The 20,657-nt window shown below is 46.0% G+C and overlaps 1 protein-coding gene across 2 annotated transcripts in view; it reads left to right on the top strand.

Annotated features, from left to right (window-relative positions):
* The window catches only part of FSIP1 (fibrous sheath interacting protein 1), a 45,976-nt gene continuing 25,319 nt past the window's right edge, over positions 1 to 20,657 (top strand). For both annotated transcript variants that reach the window (XM_040411342.1, XM_040411341.1), the window contains exons 1-4: positions 1 to 192; positions 2,054 to 2,216; positions 4,523 to 4,695; positions 5,119 to 5,212. In XM_040411342.1, coding sequence (XP_040267276.1) covers positions 28 to 192; positions 2,054 to 2,216; positions 4,523 to 4,695; positions 5,119 to 5,212 — 595 coding nt within the window. In that variant the 5' untranslated portion in view covers positions 1 to 27. The remainder of the gene's footprint in view (positions 193 to 2,053; positions 2,217 to 4,522; positions 4,696 to 5,118; positions 5,213 to 20,657) is intronic.

Genomic DNA, 20,657 nt, shown 5'->3' with positions numbered 1-20,657 from the left:
GAACTATTGGTTCTCAGCTCTCTGAAGATGGATATTCTGAAGGGAAGCTTGGATGACATTTCCAGACCCGCCACTGCGTCTCGTTCCCGTCCTGGAAGTCGCTTGTTAAGTTCCTTCCAAGTGGATAAACAGAAAGTGACCTCGTCTGTGTGTTCTCTGGAAGTGCTGACTCCGGAGCCGGGAATATCACAGGTGAAATGTGAAGGCTAAGATCTCATCCATGCGTCCAACCATGTGCACGGAGCCTGTACGGCCACACACAGAGTTATAGGACACGTTATGGGACTGTAGGCACCAACACCTTTTGGTGCCTCCATTAGACACATTGCCTCCATAACACATTGGTTGATAACATATGGGTATGATATAAGTCCGTTATCATACAGGGGCATGAGTCATTGCTCCAGTCAAAAATTCAGGTAACCACAGATGATATGTAGCGATTGCATGCTGAGCATTCAAAAGACTCTTGGGTTATGTTCACACCACTATCCAACGTGTGGAAAAATCCAAACCGGAATCTGCTTGTCTGGTACTATATTCTACCCATGTGGACTTACCTTACAGTGTCATATGGAGGGGGCATTCTAGGGACCACTGTCTATGGTGTCCATTTATCCTTCGTGACACACCTCCTTTAAGTCATCAGAAAATGACCAATTGTTTCAATCAAGTTTCTATGTTAAGCCAACTTTTTAAGAATATTTGGTGGCTATGTTTAATTTTCCATATCACTATCTATATTTAAAAAAAAATACTAAAATCCTGCAATTTTTCCACCCAGACCATAGGCAAATACATGCCCCTTCAGTTATATATATATATATATATATATATATATATTTGTCACCATCTGGTTTTAACTTGCAGCTTATATACTGCCCTTCCCTGCACAATGACCTCTGCACTTGTCACAAAGCATGTAAAACAAATCTCTAAATGTTGTTAACATCACATCAGTCAAGGTGGCCGCCCCCATGATCATATATAAAAAGATATGTTTCACTATTTGGTTTTAACTGGCAGCTTATACACTCCACCTCCCTGCACAATGACCTCTGCACATGTCACAGAGTGTATAAAGAAAATCTCAAAATGCTCTTAACATCACTTTAGGCGAGATGGCAGCCCTTTATAATTGGAAAAAAAAAGTTTAGGAAAAACTGATATGTGTCACTATCTTTATTTTTTTTTTGTACTGGCAGCTTGCTTATATACTTCCCCTCCCTGCCCAATGACCTCTGCATATGTCACATAGCTTGTAAAGCAAATCTCTAAATGTTGTTAAAAACACAATGGCCGCCCCCATGATCATGTTTAGAAGTTAAAAAAAGATATGTTTCACTATTTGGTTTTAACTGGCAGCTTATACACTCCACCTCCCTGCACAATGACCTCTGCACATGTCACAGAGTGTATGAAGAAAAGCTCAAAATGCTCTTAACATCACTTTAGGCGAGATGGCCGCCCTTTATAATTGGAAAAAAAAAGTTTAGGAAAAACTGATATGTGTCACTATCTTTTTTTTGTACTGGCAGCTTGCTTATATACTTCCCCTCCCTGCACAATGACCTCTGCATATGTCACATAGCTTGTAAAGCAAATCTCTAAATGTTGTTAAAAACACAATGGCCGCCCCCATGATCATGTTTAGGAAGTAAAAGGGATGTGTGTCACTATCTGGTTTTAACTGGCAGAAAGGTGACACGTTCCTACAGTATATATTGATGGCCAGTTGTGTAACCGTGACTTTACAAGGAATCTCCAGTGGAACCAAAAATGTCATATTTATCCCTCCATGGAGGTCCTTGATGGTTGGTGAAGGTCAATCTGAGAAGACGGGTGCACGCTCTTTAGGCAGAGCATGTACGTCCAGCATACGTCTTCTGCACCAGCATTTCTTAAATTTGAGGTTTTTATGGAAAAAGCCATTTAGTATCAAAGTGGTCCTGAGTGTGGACATCTGGAGCTGTCTGACAGCTAAAATTGATGTTTTCATTGATGTGCCTTCAGAAGACATTTGACCGTTGTGTATTTTCACCTATTGATACAGACGGATCTTACGATGACTTCAGACGATGAGCAAGAGACTTCTCCTACAGTGTGTTCAGAAGGTCCTGGGGATGAGGAGACCGCACAGAGTTGTACAGGGATGGGAGCAGAAGTATATCAAGGAAGAACTCCAGACAGGATGACCAGCCTGCCAGAAGATCCAGGTAGACATTGTGTCAATACTTTTGTTATATTCTTCTTCACATACCTCAACACTCACATGACTGCTGCAGCCAATCACCGGCCTCAGCTGTGTTTTACTCTTTCAGGATAAAGGCTTATGAGGAGATGTATCATTTCCCTACCCAATGGCATAAAAAACCCTCAAACACCATGTTTCCATCTTCTTAAACATCAAGTGGTGTTTCTAGGTCGACCTGACCACTTTAAAAAAAGGGGGCATGGTGAGAGCGGGTAGGGGGCAGGGGCAGCAGGCCTGGGACATTTATCTTCATTTTATATCAGTTTTCTGGAGGAAATGAAGACAGAAATGACGATTCCAGGTTAAATGCAAAGACTGCCGGAGGAGGTGCCGAATTTAGGACAAGGCCTGCACCTCACCATAAGTATGGTAGATAGATATCTATCTATCTCATATCTATCTATCTATCCATCTATCTATCTTTCTAGCTGTTCACTGTTGGACTGGGGTTCTTTGTGCCCACCAGAGGAAACTATTCTTGAGGTCCAACTCGTATATCGTCGATAGTTTAATAGATTGTGAATCCTAGAAACAGAGTCTAGTGGTAAGTGATTAGCTCTGAAGGCAGCCGATGTTTTTTGTTTTCTCATGGTACCACAGCGGGGCCCACCGGAGGACCCTCTGTCTCTACATTAGATCACTATTAGCAGTGATCTGTAAACTGAGCAACATGGAGAGGACACTCATTTGTCTGGACTTGTCCTCTGTGGGCAACCTTCTCATCTGCTATAGTTCCCCATCAGCTTCCTGCTTCCATCCTCAGGCAATCGGCCCGTCACCTGGTGCCTCAGGAAGAGGGTGAACAACCCCTTTAAGGGTCTTTTAGATATAAATGAAATTCTGTGCTCTTTCTGCTACATTAGTTCCCTGTTTTGGAAGAGAAGACTGTAAAGATGACCTCCCAGACATTTCAGCTGCTGAAGACAGTGACACAGCTGTGAAAACCGGAGATGATTGTCTGGAAGGTAACTAGGAGAATCCGGGCCAGGAGGCCGCTTAGCATCATCTCCTTGTGTGGAATGGGGCATAGTCATCCGCAGAGTGATGACATCTTTAATCTTCTAGACACCATCACACTTGATCACATTTCTATCAGAATTGTCCTCTCAACCTCCATGACGATACCTCAACAATTAAAATATGCCCATTTTGCTTTGAAATCTTAAAAAAAAAATCCTAAATGTTGTGATCAGATGATAGAAGGAACATACCCTAGTGAGATGTTTGGCCGCCAGTTCTCAGAAGTAAGGCTTTGATACTTTCTAATGCTATGCCGTCAGTCTGATCCATGGAGAACATATGTGTGGCACATGGGATTAGCGTTATATGTTTCTCCAGATTGCCTTCTAGAGACCACATCAAAATGTCTGCATTAAACTGGATTCAAAGGAATAGGAATTGTTTTGTTCACTTAGCAGACTGGGCTTGAACTCATTAGATATGGAGACATCAGGCGATATATGGCCTTCATCATGGAATCCTTCAAGCGGGTCATATATTTAAGATAACTTCAGCTGTGTTTTCACTTGGCCGACAGCCGTTTGCCCACCAGAAATCGTAGACTCTTGGCTTTTTCAACTGTGTCTATTTCTGTAGATAGGTCTGCTTAACCTTAATTGCATGGAGGACAACCTACTATCCCCCTACAGCAAATTTCAACATGCTCTATCCGTTGTGGCCTGTTCCATCATAGGAAACAATGGATCGAGCATGTGATTGGACTGCTGCGTAGCAACCGAGGTATCAGTCCACCAGTGACTTTTACCAGATTTTTAGGAGAAACGCTGGTGGCACATGTTGTTGAATGCCACCACCTCTAGAGGGCATAATGAGCACTAGATCTCAGGACTGGAGCATCGGTTGCAGGTAGGTCATGCATGTTTTCTGAGGGATCAGAGCATGACACAGGAATTCTCTTTCTGGTTTTGACTCCTTATGTCATGCAATGTCTACATTAGGAACAACACAATGGGGTAGATTTACTTATCCTGTCTGACATGTAGACCATCTAAAGAGGCACCAGATTACAGTGGCCGATGGCGGATGATAAATCTGCCGCATCTTTAGACTGTATAGTCTGACTTTACACCACCTATTTGTTGGCTTAGTTAACCATGCCTCCTTGTCAGACGAGGTGGAAAAAGTGTCTAAAATGGTTAATAAGTGTGGTGCATGTACACCAGTTATTTTGGTGTCTTACATCTTTTGAGACCATACTAAGCCAAAACATGGCTTATGCCCCCTTTGTTTTGTATCTCTGTGCCCCAGAAGGCGCCACTGAAGAGTCGCCAAGTACAGAAGACAAGATGGAGCCCAAAGTAGAAAAAGCCATTAAGAAGATGAAAGCCCTGGATGAAATTTTACTGAAAAAGATGGCAAAAGAGAAGGAGGTTAAAGCTCAAGGTCTGGAGATCCGAAACCAACTGTGGGAAGAGCTCCAGGTAGTGATATGTTCCCCCTGGAAACTGGAGGGTATAACTGTGCTCACCAAACAACGGGGTCTGGAAAATAGCTAGGATAATGAGAACGCTTAACAGTCTGACCCTAATGGTGTGTGGTGGGCTTCCTAAGAGTCAAACCCACCATTTAAACGGGTTCTCCCATGAACAACATTTATCTTCTAGGTGGTAAATGTATGATCACTGGGTGCTCCACTGCTAGAACCCCTACCTATAATTACATTGAAGCTTCCAAGCCCCTAGGAGTTTGATAGGAGTGGTGGTCGTGTGTGTGTCCTGCTGCTTCATTGAATGTCTACTGGGCTGACCCAGCTTTCTCTTATTCTGCGAGCCATGTGTCAGCCCGGCACATGTATTCTATGGAAATGTTCCCGCTCTTCTGATGTAACCTTTCTTCTTCTCCAGCACGTGTCACAGCAGACCTCAGCACGCAGCCATGAGGAAAATGTCAATACCAACAAATTTCTGGCACTGACTCCGCAGTTGGATGACCCTGAAGGTAAGCCTTGAAATATTAAAGTCAAAGGTGAAAATCTGGGCTAAAGGGTCACAGCATTTTGGTAAAACTTGTGATATGTCATAGTTTTGATCGGTGGTGGTCTGAGATTCCCACTCGCCTGTCTCGCTCTCTCCTCGCTGAAGAAGGCTCCATCCACTGTGTAGTGGCCGTGCTGGACTGCTGCAGCTCAGCTTCCATTCCTTGGAATCTCCTGTTACATTCACTGGACATGGTGTAAACATAGCCTGAAATGATTCCACATATGTAGCCCAAAAAACACGCATCTTGCATAAAACGAGTGCTCAGATCTTTATGTCGGATTAAAAATAAAAAAGCTCTGACTGAAGGAATGTGAGAAAAATAGCCTAAGTCTAATGTGTATAGTGAGCTCCCGACAGTCCCTGATGGCACTTGGGATTTCAACACCCGATCCTTTTGTTACTGGGGAGATAGATAAGTCGCCCCCATAAGTGTCTGGCAGCATCTCTCTCCTCATTAAAAACACGTGTACGTGGGAGTCCGGAGATATAGCTTTTGGCCAGTAGCTATGGGCACCTTTAGATGGGCGTTTCCTTGGTCGGAGTAAGATGTGTCAGATTTATTACGAGGCACAGGCTTTTTAATGAATTTCTCACATTTTCTGGCAGTCTGTGGACCAGAAAATCAAATTTTTGCCTGCTTTGAGCTGGTGTAGATTTGTAGTGGCGTAAATTATACGGAATCTGTTGGACAGTTGGAGGCCAATACCACTCACCCACTAAGCCCAGTGCACTTTCCTTCACCACTTTTGAAAAGTGTCAGAAGTGAGTGCAAATTATAGCACCATTGATGAATCTGTTCCTAAGGATCTTATATAATGATTAGAAGGATCAGGATATATTTGGATTAGTAGAGCAATGGAGCATGTTCTTTTCGCTTTGGCAGATCTAAGGGCTTGGCCACCTATCTGAGAAGGTGCAGATGGTTCACTGGCCTAGTCCTTGATGAACTTGTGGCACTCTTTTTTTCCTTTGTGAATGGCCTACCATGTTGGGTCCAGTTGATGAATGCAGTCCCTTGGACGTGGCAAAAGCTGTGAATAATGTTGTGTGGCATTGGCTTGGCGCATATCGGAGACGATAGACTCAGTTGATAACACATTTTTACTTGTTGACAACTCCATGGAAATGCACAAAGCTTGGGTTGGGGGCATACTTACTATGGCAGTGTCAGTGTCTACAAACATGGGGGTCATTGGAATGTAGGTCCTGCCTTCTGTGGACTACTGGTTCTGTGTTCTTTATTTATAGAGTATATTCTGCAGGTTGTCTTCTCTCACATCTTTTCCTGTCTCAGTTAGCGTTTACAGGCCATGAGCAGGTATTGGGATTTGTGTGGGAAGAAGCCCTCACAAACGCATGGAGAACATACAAACTCTGTGCATATGATGCCCTATTTTACCGTGAATTCTGAGATCTGGGAATAAATAGGCTTGTCATGGCTCTGGTGAATAAAAAGTTTACTAAACTATGAGAAAATACATAAAAGATATACATAACGATAACATACAGAGTAAAGTAAGTAGTAATCTCCAATGCTGTGAACAAATGAGCAGGCTTCCTATCGGCCAGTTCCCTACATGGTACCTGGGTGATGCCCATATGATACAAAGAGAGGTGGCAGTAGTAAGACAAATCTTACCCTGATGTTGTCGTCATTGCTTCATGCCTAGGTGTGTTCTAGCTTCCTGGCCCCTCCTAAGGGTCTTCAGTGTGCAGGTGGGACTAGGAAGACAGTTTGCCTTCTTCTGGCGGACAGCTAATTTCTATGTGTTTCCAGTCCTTGGCTCAGTGGTTACCACTCTTGCTGCACAGAGCTGGGGTCATGAGTTTGAAACTAACAAATATCTGCCTACCTTTCTCCCAGGGAACATTGCCTTTAAAGGACAAATAACACATTTGGCTCTCCTTCCCATCAGAACTTTGGAGGGAAGCATACTTACCTGCTCCCTGCGCCGCTCCATTCCGGCTCCTTCACTCCACCGCGCTCCGGTCCCTGCTTGTAAACTTCCAGGACGGACGCTAGGTCGCTTGTGCCGCTGCAACCATCGACTGTCCCCCAAGTCACAGGCACATCACTGGGTTATGTTCTCCTTGGGGTACACGTCACTACTATTTAAAGGCCCCCTGATGAACCTGCAGTGTAAGGTGGAAACCTGTTGAGACAACGGGCAGGATTATCTAGAGTATACCAGGCTTTTTGACAAGGTTCTTTTAGGGGAGAACACTCAGCGTTTTGGCAAGGATATTACAGTAGTAGGGACAGTTTGCCCTTCAAACATACTAGACTAAGTCTTGGAAGCCCATGATGTTGGCTATCACTGGTTACCCTTGAGGTAGTGGCGTAGTATGGCAGTGACTTGTTGGCTGCAAATGATACCACTGTATGCGTTACTGAGCCTACATAAAATAGCTCATCATAGAAGACCACCAGGTGGCAGGATCCGCTTAACTACTGCAAAAGCCAAAGCTATACCGAGCATCGGAAAAGACACCGTGTGGTGGGGACCTGCTGACAAATGTTACTCTCTTTTGCCACACATTTTCCAATATAACTTCAGTAACAAGAACTGGGTTGTCCACATCCTTTCAGCAGCTGTATTCCTTGCAGGTACTGGCCCATGAATGTTCTTGAGTTGCTTTACTAACCTTCACAGGTTTTAGCCTCGCACCTGAATACTGCATTTTTGACATGTCTCTTCTATGCAGTCTTCGTAGAAGCCACACATTCCAGGAGAATGAGAGCCAATCTCATATTCACGGAGGTGTTGCATCAGGCTACAAACACAAAACTGTCTCAAAGAAAAACTTTGCCCATGACTTTCACTTCATAAACTGCTCAGGTAAAAAGCAAAATGCCGCTGCGATTGGTGGGTCCAGACCGTTTTTCAGGTAGACCGTTTTGATTTGTGCCCCAGAAATTATGCAGATGTTTGTGCAGTCAGTGTGTGGTGTTATCTGAGCTACTGTTGTGTGAGGTCCACCTTACCATCTGTGGTCTATTGTAGGATAGATGTCCTACCAGGTAGTGGATGACCAGCGCATAAACCTACTCTTGTCCATCACAGCCTTGGAGTTGAAACGCTTATGGCTTGCGACTTGTATCCCTCCCAAAGAACTACTTGTTCCTCAGTGGAGCCTGGTTTACCAAGTGCCATGAATGCATCACTTCAGCTGTCTTGGCCTCAATAAAAGAGCATTCCTCTAGGCAGCAGAGTCAGACCTGGAGGACACCAGAGCACAGATCTTCTGAGCTTCTTGCTCCTCCAGTCCGACACTGCTGCCTTCTCCTTCTCTATATCTAAGCTGCTTCCAAGGCATCACTCTAAACCGGAAAGAATCCTACTCTGTACTCATGAGGGTCAAGCACCCCAAAACAGCCGTCTATGGATGGATATCTGGTTTGGCTCTATTCTCTTGTCAAATCCGAAGGCTTGTTAGAAAGTCGGATCTTGACTGATAGGGAGCCACTTCCAAAAGGTGGCACTAGTGAGATGGTTGGGAGGTACCTTTTGGCATATTCGTTTCTGATGGAGCATTGACAATAAGTCTCTATACCATGGAGTACTTTCAGTTTGTCTCCTATTAAGGAGAGTCGACACCCTGCCTAAGCCATTCCTGCACCACAAAATGCGTCAGGAACGTTCCCAGGATAGCTTTTCCCACAGGTCGGTGTAAACAATTCTTCTGGCTTTGTCTTCTGCCTAGAAACCACCAAAAATATACCCAGAGATACCAACTTTCCTACCATCAAGTAGAATCTCATACACATAATGTTCTGACTTGGTAGGGGTTTGTTACGATCCTGTTTTTTTGGGGGGATCAGTACCACTCCTGTACATTGGCCATGTTTGGTGTAGCAGGCAGCTGAATAGATTAAAGTGATCCTGCTAGTCTCTAATCTTATACAACCCCTTTAAGGAGCAGTAGGGTTGATCTTGCCGATTAAAAAAATACCTGTTTTGTTAAAATCGGTTGTGTTGTTCCCAAGAAAAAGGACTTTTATTCTTTATTCAAACGAGGGCTTCAGTGCACCAAGGGGCGGGGTCTAGCCCCTCAGTGCACCAAGGGGCGGGGTCTAGCCCATCAGTACACCAAGGGGCGGGGTCTAGCCCCTCAGTGCACCAAGGGGCGGGGTCTAGCCCATCAGTACACCAAGGGGCGGGGTCTAGCCCCTCAGTGACCTCAGCTTTCCAGTGTTGGCCACACCCCTCATGCACTGAAACACATTTTTTTCTGGGGAATGCCACAAAGCAGGTATCATTTTATTCAGCAGGATCGATCCTACCTGGCAGTATGGCTGGTTTACTAGGGTTGATCCTGCTGGTGCTTTGTAAGATGATAAGATCTCTATTGCTTTGGTAGTTTACCAAGCTTCTGTCTAAACCTGCACCTAAAAAATGATGCTATTTCAAAGCGCCATACTCCAGTCTCCTTCTTAGGAGAACATATCTTCAATTTGGCAGCGAGGAATCATTGTAAGATCTTCCATCATTACGTTCGGTCTCCACAAGTTCTACTGCATGTCTGGAAGCGGTCTCCAGAGACACATCGTCTATCAGTCAGACTTCCTTTTCTCAGGAAAATGAACCTCTGGATTTCATGCTCTTTGATCACTCGTCACCTATTTATCACTGATGTACGCGCTGCTGATGTGTCGTGTGCTCCTGAAGATTTAGAGATTTAAGCCGTGATGGGCTGACTCCTCCAGGTCTTGCATTTTTAAAGGGAACCTGTCACCTAATTTTCTTACCCTCAACCACCTTCGTAGCATTCCAATGCTGTGGGACCTGTCCTTGTATAAGTGGGCCTTTAGCAGTGTGTAAAAAAACGCATCGGCTATAATACCGTATTCGCTGTAGGCCAATTTCCCTCGAAAGAAGACATCTGTCCATCCAGTTCGGCCTGTCATCCTGCAAGTTGATCCAGAAGAAGGCAAATAAAATCCCTGTGAGGTAGAAGCCAATTTTCCTCACTTTAGGGGAAAAAAAATCCTTCCCGACTCCAATCAGGCAATCAGAATAACTCCCTGGATCAGCGACCCCTCTCTAGTAGCTATAGCCTGTAATATTATTACGCTCCAGAAACACATCCAGGCCCCTCTTGAATTCCTTTATTGTACTCACCATCACCACCTCCTCAGGCAGAGAGCTCCATAGTCTCACTGCTCTTACCGTAAAGAATCCTGTAAATCCTTCTTTCCTCTAGACGCAGAGGATGTCCTCTCGTCATAGTCATGGAGTCCCAAGCTCCTCCTGGTTTGATTGACATCCCGGAGACCAAATCTGGAGCATGCACAGATGAGGTTGAGGCCAGAACCACTCTTCATTGCACATGCGCTAGATGCCACCAGAGCTGGATTGTAAGGGGATGTCCTTCAGTGCTGCAGAACTGTTCACCCAAATAGATGACTATTCAGGGCAATTAATTTTCTACATAATATTAAATTAGACATGTTTATAAAGAGCTAGTGCAGAGCACAATAGTGGTGGCTCAGGTGAGAGGTTCCCTTTAAACTCTGGTGATTATTTCTCAGGGTGCTTTACCATTACATACATAGGTGAACCCCCTGAGTGACCCTCCAATATCAGCCACACTTCGAGCAAGCTTGTTTCCCACTGTGTCCCTCACTTCCAGCCACAATGAGCCATTATCAGTGACAATACCCTTCCACCACCATGTTTCACTGTAGGGATGGTATTGGGCAGGTGATGAGCAGTGCCTGGTGTCCTCCAGACACAACGCCAAAAAGTTCAATCTTGGTTTCATCAGACCAGAGAATCTTGTTTCTCACAGTCTGAGAGTCCTTTAGGTGCACCCTTAAAGTAGTTGTGCAGTGATATATATATATATATATATATATATATATATATATAGATCAATATCATCATCTGATCGGCTGGGGTCTGACACCCGGCACTCCCGCTGGCCCGCTGTTTGAAGAGGAGGCGGTTGTGCTCCATGCGAGCGCTGCTTCCTGTTCATCACACTACGCGTCGTCTCCTGTGGAGCGGCGGCGTAGTGTAATTACACTGCACACTGCACTGTCGATGATGATGAGCAGTGTAATGTACAGGAAGCAGCACTCGCATGGAGCGCCACCTCCCTGTCAGACAGATGATTGGCGGAGATGTTGGGTGTCGGACCGCTGCCTATCAGATATTGATGAACTATCCTGAGGAGAGGTGATCAGCATCTATGGCAGGACAACCCCTTTAATGTCTCCAGGAGGAGGACAACATGAATTTGTTATCTATCCCCCTTCCCCCATCCAGGGCCGTCTTTAATATTGATTGGACCCTGGGCAAGAATTTACTTGGGCCCCCCCTCTACAGACCCCTCAGTAGTAGTAAGGCCCCCATAGTGCGCTTAGTAGAAATAAGGCGGATCTAAAAGACCCTCCTATAGAGTCCCCAGTAGTAATAAGACCACCTATAATGATAATGTCCCCTGGATCTGCAGTGCCCCCTGCAGTTATAATCCTCCCTCCACCATACAGTCCCATGTAAATAACATCACCTCCTCCCCAGCCGCCTCCAACGCACAATCCCATGTAAACATCACCCCCTAAGGCTACTTTCACACCTGCGTTCGTGCGGATCCGCACCGATAATACAAACGAATGCATCCGTTCAGGACCGATTCGTTTGTATTAGATTTGAATTTCTAAGTCCCAATACGGATCCGTCCTGACTTACATTGAAAGTCAATGGGGGACGGATCCGTTTACAATTGCACCATTTTGTGTCAATGCAAAGGGATCCGTCCCCATTTACTTACATTGTAAGTCAGGACGGATCCGTTTGGCTCCGCAAGGCCATGCGGACACAAAAACGCTGCTTGCAGCATTTTGGGGTTCGCCTCCAAAACGGAACGGGAGGCCGTACGGAGCCGAACGAATGCATTCTGAATGGATCCGCATCCATTCAGAATGCATTGGGGTTAAACTGATGCATTTGGGGCTGCTTGTGAGAGCCTTGAAACGGATCTCACAAGCGGATCCCAAACCCAAGTGTGAACGTAGCCTAAACATTACCCATGTACATAAACATCATTCCCCCCCACCATCCACTTTCAACATACAGTCCCATGTAAATAACATCACTCCCTCCCCCAGCCACCTCAAGCACACAGTTCCATGTCAATAACATCCCTCCCTTCAGCCCTAACATACATCCTAGTTAAATAACTACAACCCCCAGCATTTCTCTGCCTCTCCCTTCACTTACCTCTCCTCATATACAGACATCAGCATTAGGCCTCATGCACACGACCGTTGTGTGCACCCGTGGCCCTTGTTCCGTTTTCCGTGATTTTCTGCTGACCCATTGACTTTCAATGGGTCCGTTGAAAACTCGGAAAATGCACCGTTGTTTACCCGCGGCCGCGATCCGTGTTTCCTGTCCTATTTTTTTGACGGACAACGGTTCACGGACCCATTCAAGTCAATGGGTCAGTGAAAAAACACGGATGCACACAAGATTGGCATCCGCGTCCGTGATCCGTGTCCGTAGGCTATTTTCATACAGACGGATCCGAAGATCCGTCTGCATAAAAGCTTTTTCAGAGCTGAGTTTTCACTTTGTGAAAACTCAAATCCGACAGTATATTCTAACACAGAGGCGTTCCCATAGTGATGGGGACGCTTCTAGTTAGAATATACTACGAACTGTGTACATGACTGCCCCCTTCTGCCTGGCAGCACCAGGGGGCTGTGATCAGCACAATTAACCCCTCAGGTGCCGCACCTGAAGGGGTTAATTGTGCGTATCATAGCCCCCTGTAAGAGATCCCCCCCTCCCTCTATTGTATTATCATTGGTGGCCAGTGTGCGCCCCCCCTCTATTGTATTAATATCATTGGTGGCCAGTGTGCGGCCTCCCCTCCCCCCCCGATCATTGGTGGCAGCGGAGAGTTCCGATCGGAGTCCCAGTTTAATCGCTGGGGCTCTGATCGGTAACCATGGCAACCAGGACGCTACTACAGTCCTGGTTGGCATGATTACTTAGCAATATTAGAAGCATCATACTTACCTGCTGCGCTGTTTGTGACCGGCCGGGAGCTCCTCCTACTGATAAGTGACAGGTCTGTGCGGCGCATTGCTTAATGATCTGTCACTTACCAGTAGGAGGAGCTCCCGGCCGGGAGTAAGTATGATGCTTCTAATATTGCTAAGTAACCATGGCAACCAGGACTGCAGTAGCGTCCTTGTTGCCATGGTTACCGATCAGAGCCCCAGCGATTAAACTGGGACTCCGATCGGAACTCTCCGCTGCCACCAATGATCGGGGGGGGGGGGGGGAGAGGGGAGGCCGCACACTGGCCACCAATGATAATACAATAGAGTGAGGGAGGGGGGGCCGCACACTGGCCACCAATGATAATACAATAGAGGGAGGGAGGGGGGGGCCGCACACTGGCCACCAATGATAATACAATAGAGGGAGGCACCTGAGGGGTTAATTGTGCGGATCACAGCCCCCTGTAAGAGATCGGGTGCTGCCAGGCAGCAGGGGGCAGTCATGTACACAGTTCTTAGTATATTCTAACTAGAAGCGTCACCATCACCATGGGAACGCCTCTGTGTTAGAATATACTGTCGGATATGAGTTTTCACGATGTAACTCAAATCCGATGGTATATTCTAACATAGAGGCGTTCCCATGGTGATGGAGACGCTTCAAGTTAAAATATACCATCGGATTGGAGAAAACTCCGATCCTATGGTATATTAACTCCTGACTTTACATTGAAAGTCAATGGGGACGGATCCGTTTGCAATTGCACCATATTGTGTCAACGTCAAACGGATCCGTCCACATTGACTTGCATTGTAAGTCAGGACGGATCCGTTTGGCTCCCCACGGCCAGGCGGGCACCAAAACGGAACTCCAAAAATCAAGGAAGACCCACGGACGAAAAAACGGTCACGGATCACGGACCAACGGAACTCCGTTTTGCGAACCGTGAAAAAATACTGTCGTGTGCATGAGGCCTTAGGCTCCTTCTCCTTTTCACTCCGGTCCAATCCTGCACTGGTCAGATGATGGTGATCTCATCCAGGTCATCCTATCACAGCCTGTTTTGCTGATCACATGACCTGTGATGTCACCACAGGTCCTTCACCTCTACACCCAGTGTATTAGATTCAATTATATTGCTGTTCTGTGTACGGCAATACAGTTGTATCTAACAGGCAGGCAGGACATTCGGGGCATGGGACAAAACATCAGGGGCCCAGGCCCCAAATGTTTTAACCTAGCGACGAATGTTTTAACCTAGTGACTAGTGAATGGCAGTCGGGAAAACGGCTTGGGCCCCCAGGAGCAACTGGGCCGGGGGCAGCTGCCCCTTTTGCCCTGCGGCAAAGACGGCCCTGCCCCCATCAACCAAAGAGCATACTTGCTCTCTGATTGTCACATATAGGAGCCTTTTTTTTTTTTTTCAGAAAAGGAGTTTGAGGAGGAGCATTTGTCCATCTAATCACTTAACCCAATTGGCACCAAACACCACAAATACACACATCAATAAGGTTTACATGTTACACTGTCCCTATCCTGTCCATACCCGATCTATAGTGTCTAGTGATACCCGTTACATGCTGAAGTAATAGTTAGGAATATCTAATATATTTGTGAAAAACGCTATAAACAATCATAATTATTATTTTTTTGTTGTTTAGCTATACATTTTTATTGCGTGTTTTCAACAGGCAAACATAAAACAACAGATTCATCAGACGCTATTTAGATGGACCTTCCGCAATGCATCAGAACCAGAAGTATGGCGTTCTAACTCAATTTCTGGTGAACTGCAGGAGGTTCAGATGTTGTATCCATACTACAGTAGTAAAGCCCCTATATTATACTTGTGTAAAAGCAGCCAGAGTTAATGTTTTAAATGAGGGTTAGGGATTTATCATTGTTAATTAGGGGGGTGGAAATTAAGAAAAAATATTTTCATCAGACCACAAATCAGACCCTTATATCAGATCCTCAGATCAGGCCCCCATATCATATCATCAGATTAGACCTCCATATGAGATCCTCACATCAGACCCCCATATAAGATCCTCACATCAGACCCCCATATCAGATCCTCACATCAGACCCCATATCAGGACCTCAGATCAGACCCCCATATCAGATTCCAATATCAGATGCTCACATCAGAGCCCCATATCAGATGCTCACATCAGAGCCCCATATCAGATGCTCACATCAGACCCCCATATCAGATGCTCACATCAGACCCCCATATCAGATCCTCACATCAGACCCCCATATAAGATCCTCACATCAGACCCCCATATCAGATCCTCACATCAGACCTCATATCAGGACCTCAGATCAGACCCCCATATCAGATTCCAATATCAGATGCTCACATCAGACCCCCATATCAGATGCTCACATCAGAGCCCCATATCAGATGCTCACATCAGAGCCCCATATCAGATGCTCACATCAGACCCCCATATCAGATGCTCACATCAGAGCCCCATATCAGATGCTCACATCAGAGCCCCATATCAGATCCTCACATCAGACCCCCATATAAGATCCTCACATCAGACCCCCATATCAGGACATCAGATCAGACCTCCATCAGGCATCCATTCCAGACCCTTGTATAAGACCTCAGATCAGACCTTAAAATAGATACATTTACTTACCTCTCCTGCTCCACTGCTACTCTGCAGGTCCGGCGGTCTCCCCTGCAGTCGCGCGCTCCCTGGTCTTTTCTGGGCCCACACCACACTGTGACCTGACAGCGTACATCGTCAGGTTACAGCGCGCGCACTACGTCCTGACGCAGTATCGCGCAGCGCGGCCCCAGGGAGGTTGAATACCAGCAGCGCTCTGAAGCACTCGCTAGTATTCGCTGTATAAGCCGCACTGCCATTTCCCCCCACTTTTGCGGTTTTAAAAGTGCGTCTTATAAAGCAAAAAATACTCTATATATACTACATAATTCCCAATGCTTTTCATACAAAAGCTGGTTGGCACATTCCTGAGGTTTTGGCATTTCCCTAACACATGCAGCAGTTAATGTAGACATGTGTGGTATGTATGCACTCAGCACATCTTCCAGTTTCTTGCAGACTGTATTTTATTTGCATATGCACTTCAGTCGTGAATTAGAATTTTTGTCTAATTTTTGCTAATAATGATTTTTTGCCACAAAGTTGCAGGAAGGCGCTTGCGTGTATTAATTGGCAGATTATAGTTTTATGCACGGTATGATGTGCAGCTGTCTGCTCTATACAGTATACATTTTTAACACATATGTGGAAGATGACTTTTTAGGTGCAAATGTTTTTTTTTTTTTTTTTATAATTCCTGTTTTGTCACAAAGTCACCTGAAGGCGGACATGGTTGTCAACAGTCCATCAGGGTAACTGAAACCATTAGGTTGTCAGATATGTCTTGTGGGTTCACTTACTTTTCATGGACTGTAATCTCTGTATTTTATAGGTTGCTACTTTTTAAAAAATTTAACCAGTTTTTGGTTTTATGAAGATATGTGCCTGTAACTTTTGGGCTAAGAGGCGCGTATGAACTCTGCACACGTTGAACATTCATTTTTTGAGGTGTGATGCATGCGACTTTTACCCATTAATATCAACATTTATCCAATTTTTATGAAAAATTACACTTTGACGCAAAGTTGCACGAAGGTGTCTGTGAATCTAAAGTGCTGAATGCCATTTTGACAATGTATAGATGTGTGTGTGGGAAGGGTTAGTTAGATTTTTTTTTTTTTTGATTTTTTATTAGTTTGTAATTTTTTTATTTTTTTTTGTATATGTCAAAACTGCAAAAACTGCCCTGGCTAACAGAGGTGCAAAATGTCCAACACCCCTAAATCACTCCTCTTTCTGCGGTTAGGAGTCCAGTGGGTGGGCTTAACTCAGTGATTGATAGCTTTTCCTGCATGAGCTGTAAATCACCGCCCACTGGACTCCTAAGCATTAGAGGGGTGACTAAGCGATGGCCTATCCTCTGGAAGTAGGCGTTGGGACCGCACCCCGCACCATCAACCTCAGAGCTCAGTAGCAGTGGTCGTAACGAGATTCTTCCACTACAAGGTGCGGCACCGACTCCGGCAACAGAGCTACACCCAAACAGCTGATAGGCAGGGGTGCGGGACGTTGGACTCTTGCCGATCAGCTAGTGATGGCTTATCTTGAGGATAGGCGATCACTTAGGTGCACCCACCCCGACCCTTAGGTGCAACGATCGACTCCTAGGTGCACTCACCCTAGTCATTAGGTGCAACCACCCCAACGATTAGGTGCACCCACTCCGACCCTTAGGTGCACTCACCCTAGTCATTAGGTGCAACCACCCCAACGATTAGGTGCACCCATCCCGACTCTTAGGTGCACCCACCCCCACCCTTAGGTGCAACCACTCCGACCCTTAGGTGCACCCACTCCGACCCTTAGGTGCACCCACTCCGACCCTTAGGTGCACTAACCCTAGTCATTAGGTGCAACCACCCCAATGATTAGGTGCACCAACCCTGACTCTTAGGTGCACCCACCCCGACCCTTATTAAAAGTTGTGCAACCCCTTTCAATCTGCTCAGCTTCTCCTGCGCTATGACATGCCGACTGCAGATTACCGCGCATTTTCATGGAGACAGGTTTCGTTTCCAGGATTTGCCATATAAATTCACGGGTAGCCTCTGAAAGGGTTAACTTTATTGAATCCGTAACCTTATAGTCTCGGTCTCGGATGAGCAGTCTGAATTGTCTCCACCTCCCGGCAGATAACCTGGAAGCAGGCCCTGGCTTAGGACCAGGCGGGAGAAAGGTTGCCGGTCTCGTATGTAAAAAAGGATTCTTGGTTTGCGTTCTATCCTTCAATATTCCTTGTAAAGACCGTTAAGCTGCTGGATTTTACTTGATCCCTTATAGAAAACCTTTAAAATGAATTCTGGGGTCTTGGAAATTGGAGTCAGGTGACCGGAGTGAGTGCTCCATTGTCCTCCCCGATGTCGATCTTTATCAGGATAGCACAACATTCCATACGTTCCTGGATCGGGCTGCTGTACGGTATGTTACCTGCAGAGGCTGAGGGATGCAGGTCCCCTCCAAACGAAGTGGAATAAAAGCTGTAGTCACTGGGAATCGGCATCCACTGCGGGGTCAAAATCTTTTAGGGTGCGGGTCTTCTTGAAGCCAAAATCAGAAAGTATTAAAGGGATTGTCCAGGTTTCGTCCCCCGGCCATACTTACCTGCTCCATGTCTCTCAAACTCTCTCCACTGGATCTCTGGTCCCCATATGTCAACTTCCGCCACAGATAGGGTCACATGCACTGCTGCAGCCAATGGTGACGTATTCCCATGACATCACTGCTGAGGCCAGTCATTGGCTGCAGCAGAACAAGTGCAGAGTTTGAGAGACAAGGATTCAGTGAAGGGAGCGGCGGGCAGCAGTTAAAAGGGTATTCCAAAATTTGAATACTGATTATCTATCCTTTTGATAGGTCATCAGTATCTGATCGGTGGAGGGTCCCACACCCAGGACCCCCGCTGATCAGCTGTTTTAGAAGAGTGCCGCTGCCTTTTCCGTGGTCACCAAGGACAACCCCTTTAAAGGTGTTATCCAACCCCTCTAATGCCTGGGCCCCTTATACAGGTTGTACTTACCCCGCTTCCCAGCACCCACGTCGCTCCTGCATCATCTGCTCGTCGTCGATTTGGATGAGCTTCCCTACCATCTCGATTGACGCTAAGGAGGCTCGTTCCCATCACGGCCTGCAATCGGCTGGGCCACCCCCCACTCCCCATCGCCAGACGTTTTGATCCGGGCGACAGGGAGACGCAGCAGCGGGCGTCAGGAGAGACGTGGGTGCCGGGCAGCGAGGCAAGTACAACCTGTATGAGGGGCCTGGCCATTTTTAGGGGCATTATAGGGGTTGGATAACCCCTTTAAGGCAGATAATACTTCTCTCCTCTGCGGTTCCCTTCCTTTTTCCCTCTTTCCTTTAGGCTACATGCACACGAACGTTGTTTGTTTCCGTGTCCGTTCCGTTTTTTTTTTTGCGGATAGGATGCGGACCCATTAATTTCAGTGGGTCCGCAAAAAACTGTGACTGTCCGCATCAGTATGTCCGTTCCGTAGCCCCGCCAAAAAAATAGAACATGTCCTATTCTTGTCCGTTTTAGTGGACCTGCAAAAAAACAAAACGGATGGCATCCGTATTTTTCTGCGGATTCGCGATTTGCCGACCGCAAAACACATACGGTCGTGTGCATGTAGCCTTATGAAAAGTAAATTTAAAGTCGTGACCCAAATTAGGAATTTATTCCACAGGATAAGGGGATAAGTATGTGATCTGAGATGCCCAGAGATTACAACAATTGGGGGTCCCGTGCTCCCGTATGAATGGAGCAGCAGTTGAGGCCGCACCATTCATTCTCTATGGGACTGCTACTGGAGATGGCTGAGAACAGCACCCAGCTTTCTGGCAGTTCCATAGAGAATGCAAGGAGCGGCAAGGCACCCAGATCTGAATACTTTTGCAATTGCGTGTAATTAGAAATTTAGCATAGCCACTGAGTTATTCAATAGAATGTATCTGTACAGCGCCACCTGCTGTTAGTTCTTTTCCTTCTTTCACCGTCCACCTTACTGAGGTGGTCGCACGTGTTGCGTTTAAATTTTCACCTGCCAGCATCCATTAGAAGCTGTCGCAGTTACAGGGAATGAGGCACAGCGGGAAGGACCCCCCCAAGCTGTGAAAGGGAGAGAGCTGCGGCATAAAAGACACCCCCCACTGAGCAATTGGAGCTATGACTGGGGAGATCTTTGGACCCATGCACCGATTCTGTCCATGCATTGTGGTCGAGCATGTGCAGTGGAGACCATGAAGATGGCCAGTGCATTTAGGTCATTTTATTCCCTGCTGATTTATGGCACAGGAGTCCATTGGGCGGTCCTACTCCGAGAGAAACAGTTATTTCTATACGCACATTGATATAGGGAAGGTTGTCCGTCTCTGAGTAGAACCACCTACTGGACTCTTAAGGCCAGAATGAGCAGATATTGTTCTGGAACCATTGTAATGCATCTACATACCAATCTGCTCAGTCCTCCTGCTCTATAACATGCATTTTCACGATGATGGGTTCCCTTTGAAGGTGTATTTTCTAGTGTAAAGACTCATTCACACATCAGTGTTTTGGCCATTGATTTCCATCAGTGATTGTGAGCCAAAACCAGGGCGTAAGGTATAAGGGAAAGATCTGCTCCTGTTCTGTGTTTAGAACCACACCTGGTTTTGGCTCAAAATTACTGATGGAAATCACTGACCAAAACACTGACTTCTTAGAAGTGTAACTTGAAGTTCCTGGGTCCTAAAGTAAATCTTTAACAGGGTCCCCACCTTCCAT

Source organism: Bufo bufo, chromosome 11 (genome assembly GCF_905171765.1).
Source record: "Bufo bufo chromosome 11, aBufBuf1.1, whole genome shotgun sequence".
Lineage (NCBI taxonomy): Eukaryota > Metazoa > Chordata > Amphibia > Anura > Bufonidae > Bufo > Bufo bufo.
This window is presented reverse-complemented; position numbering and strand designations above follow the sequence as displayed.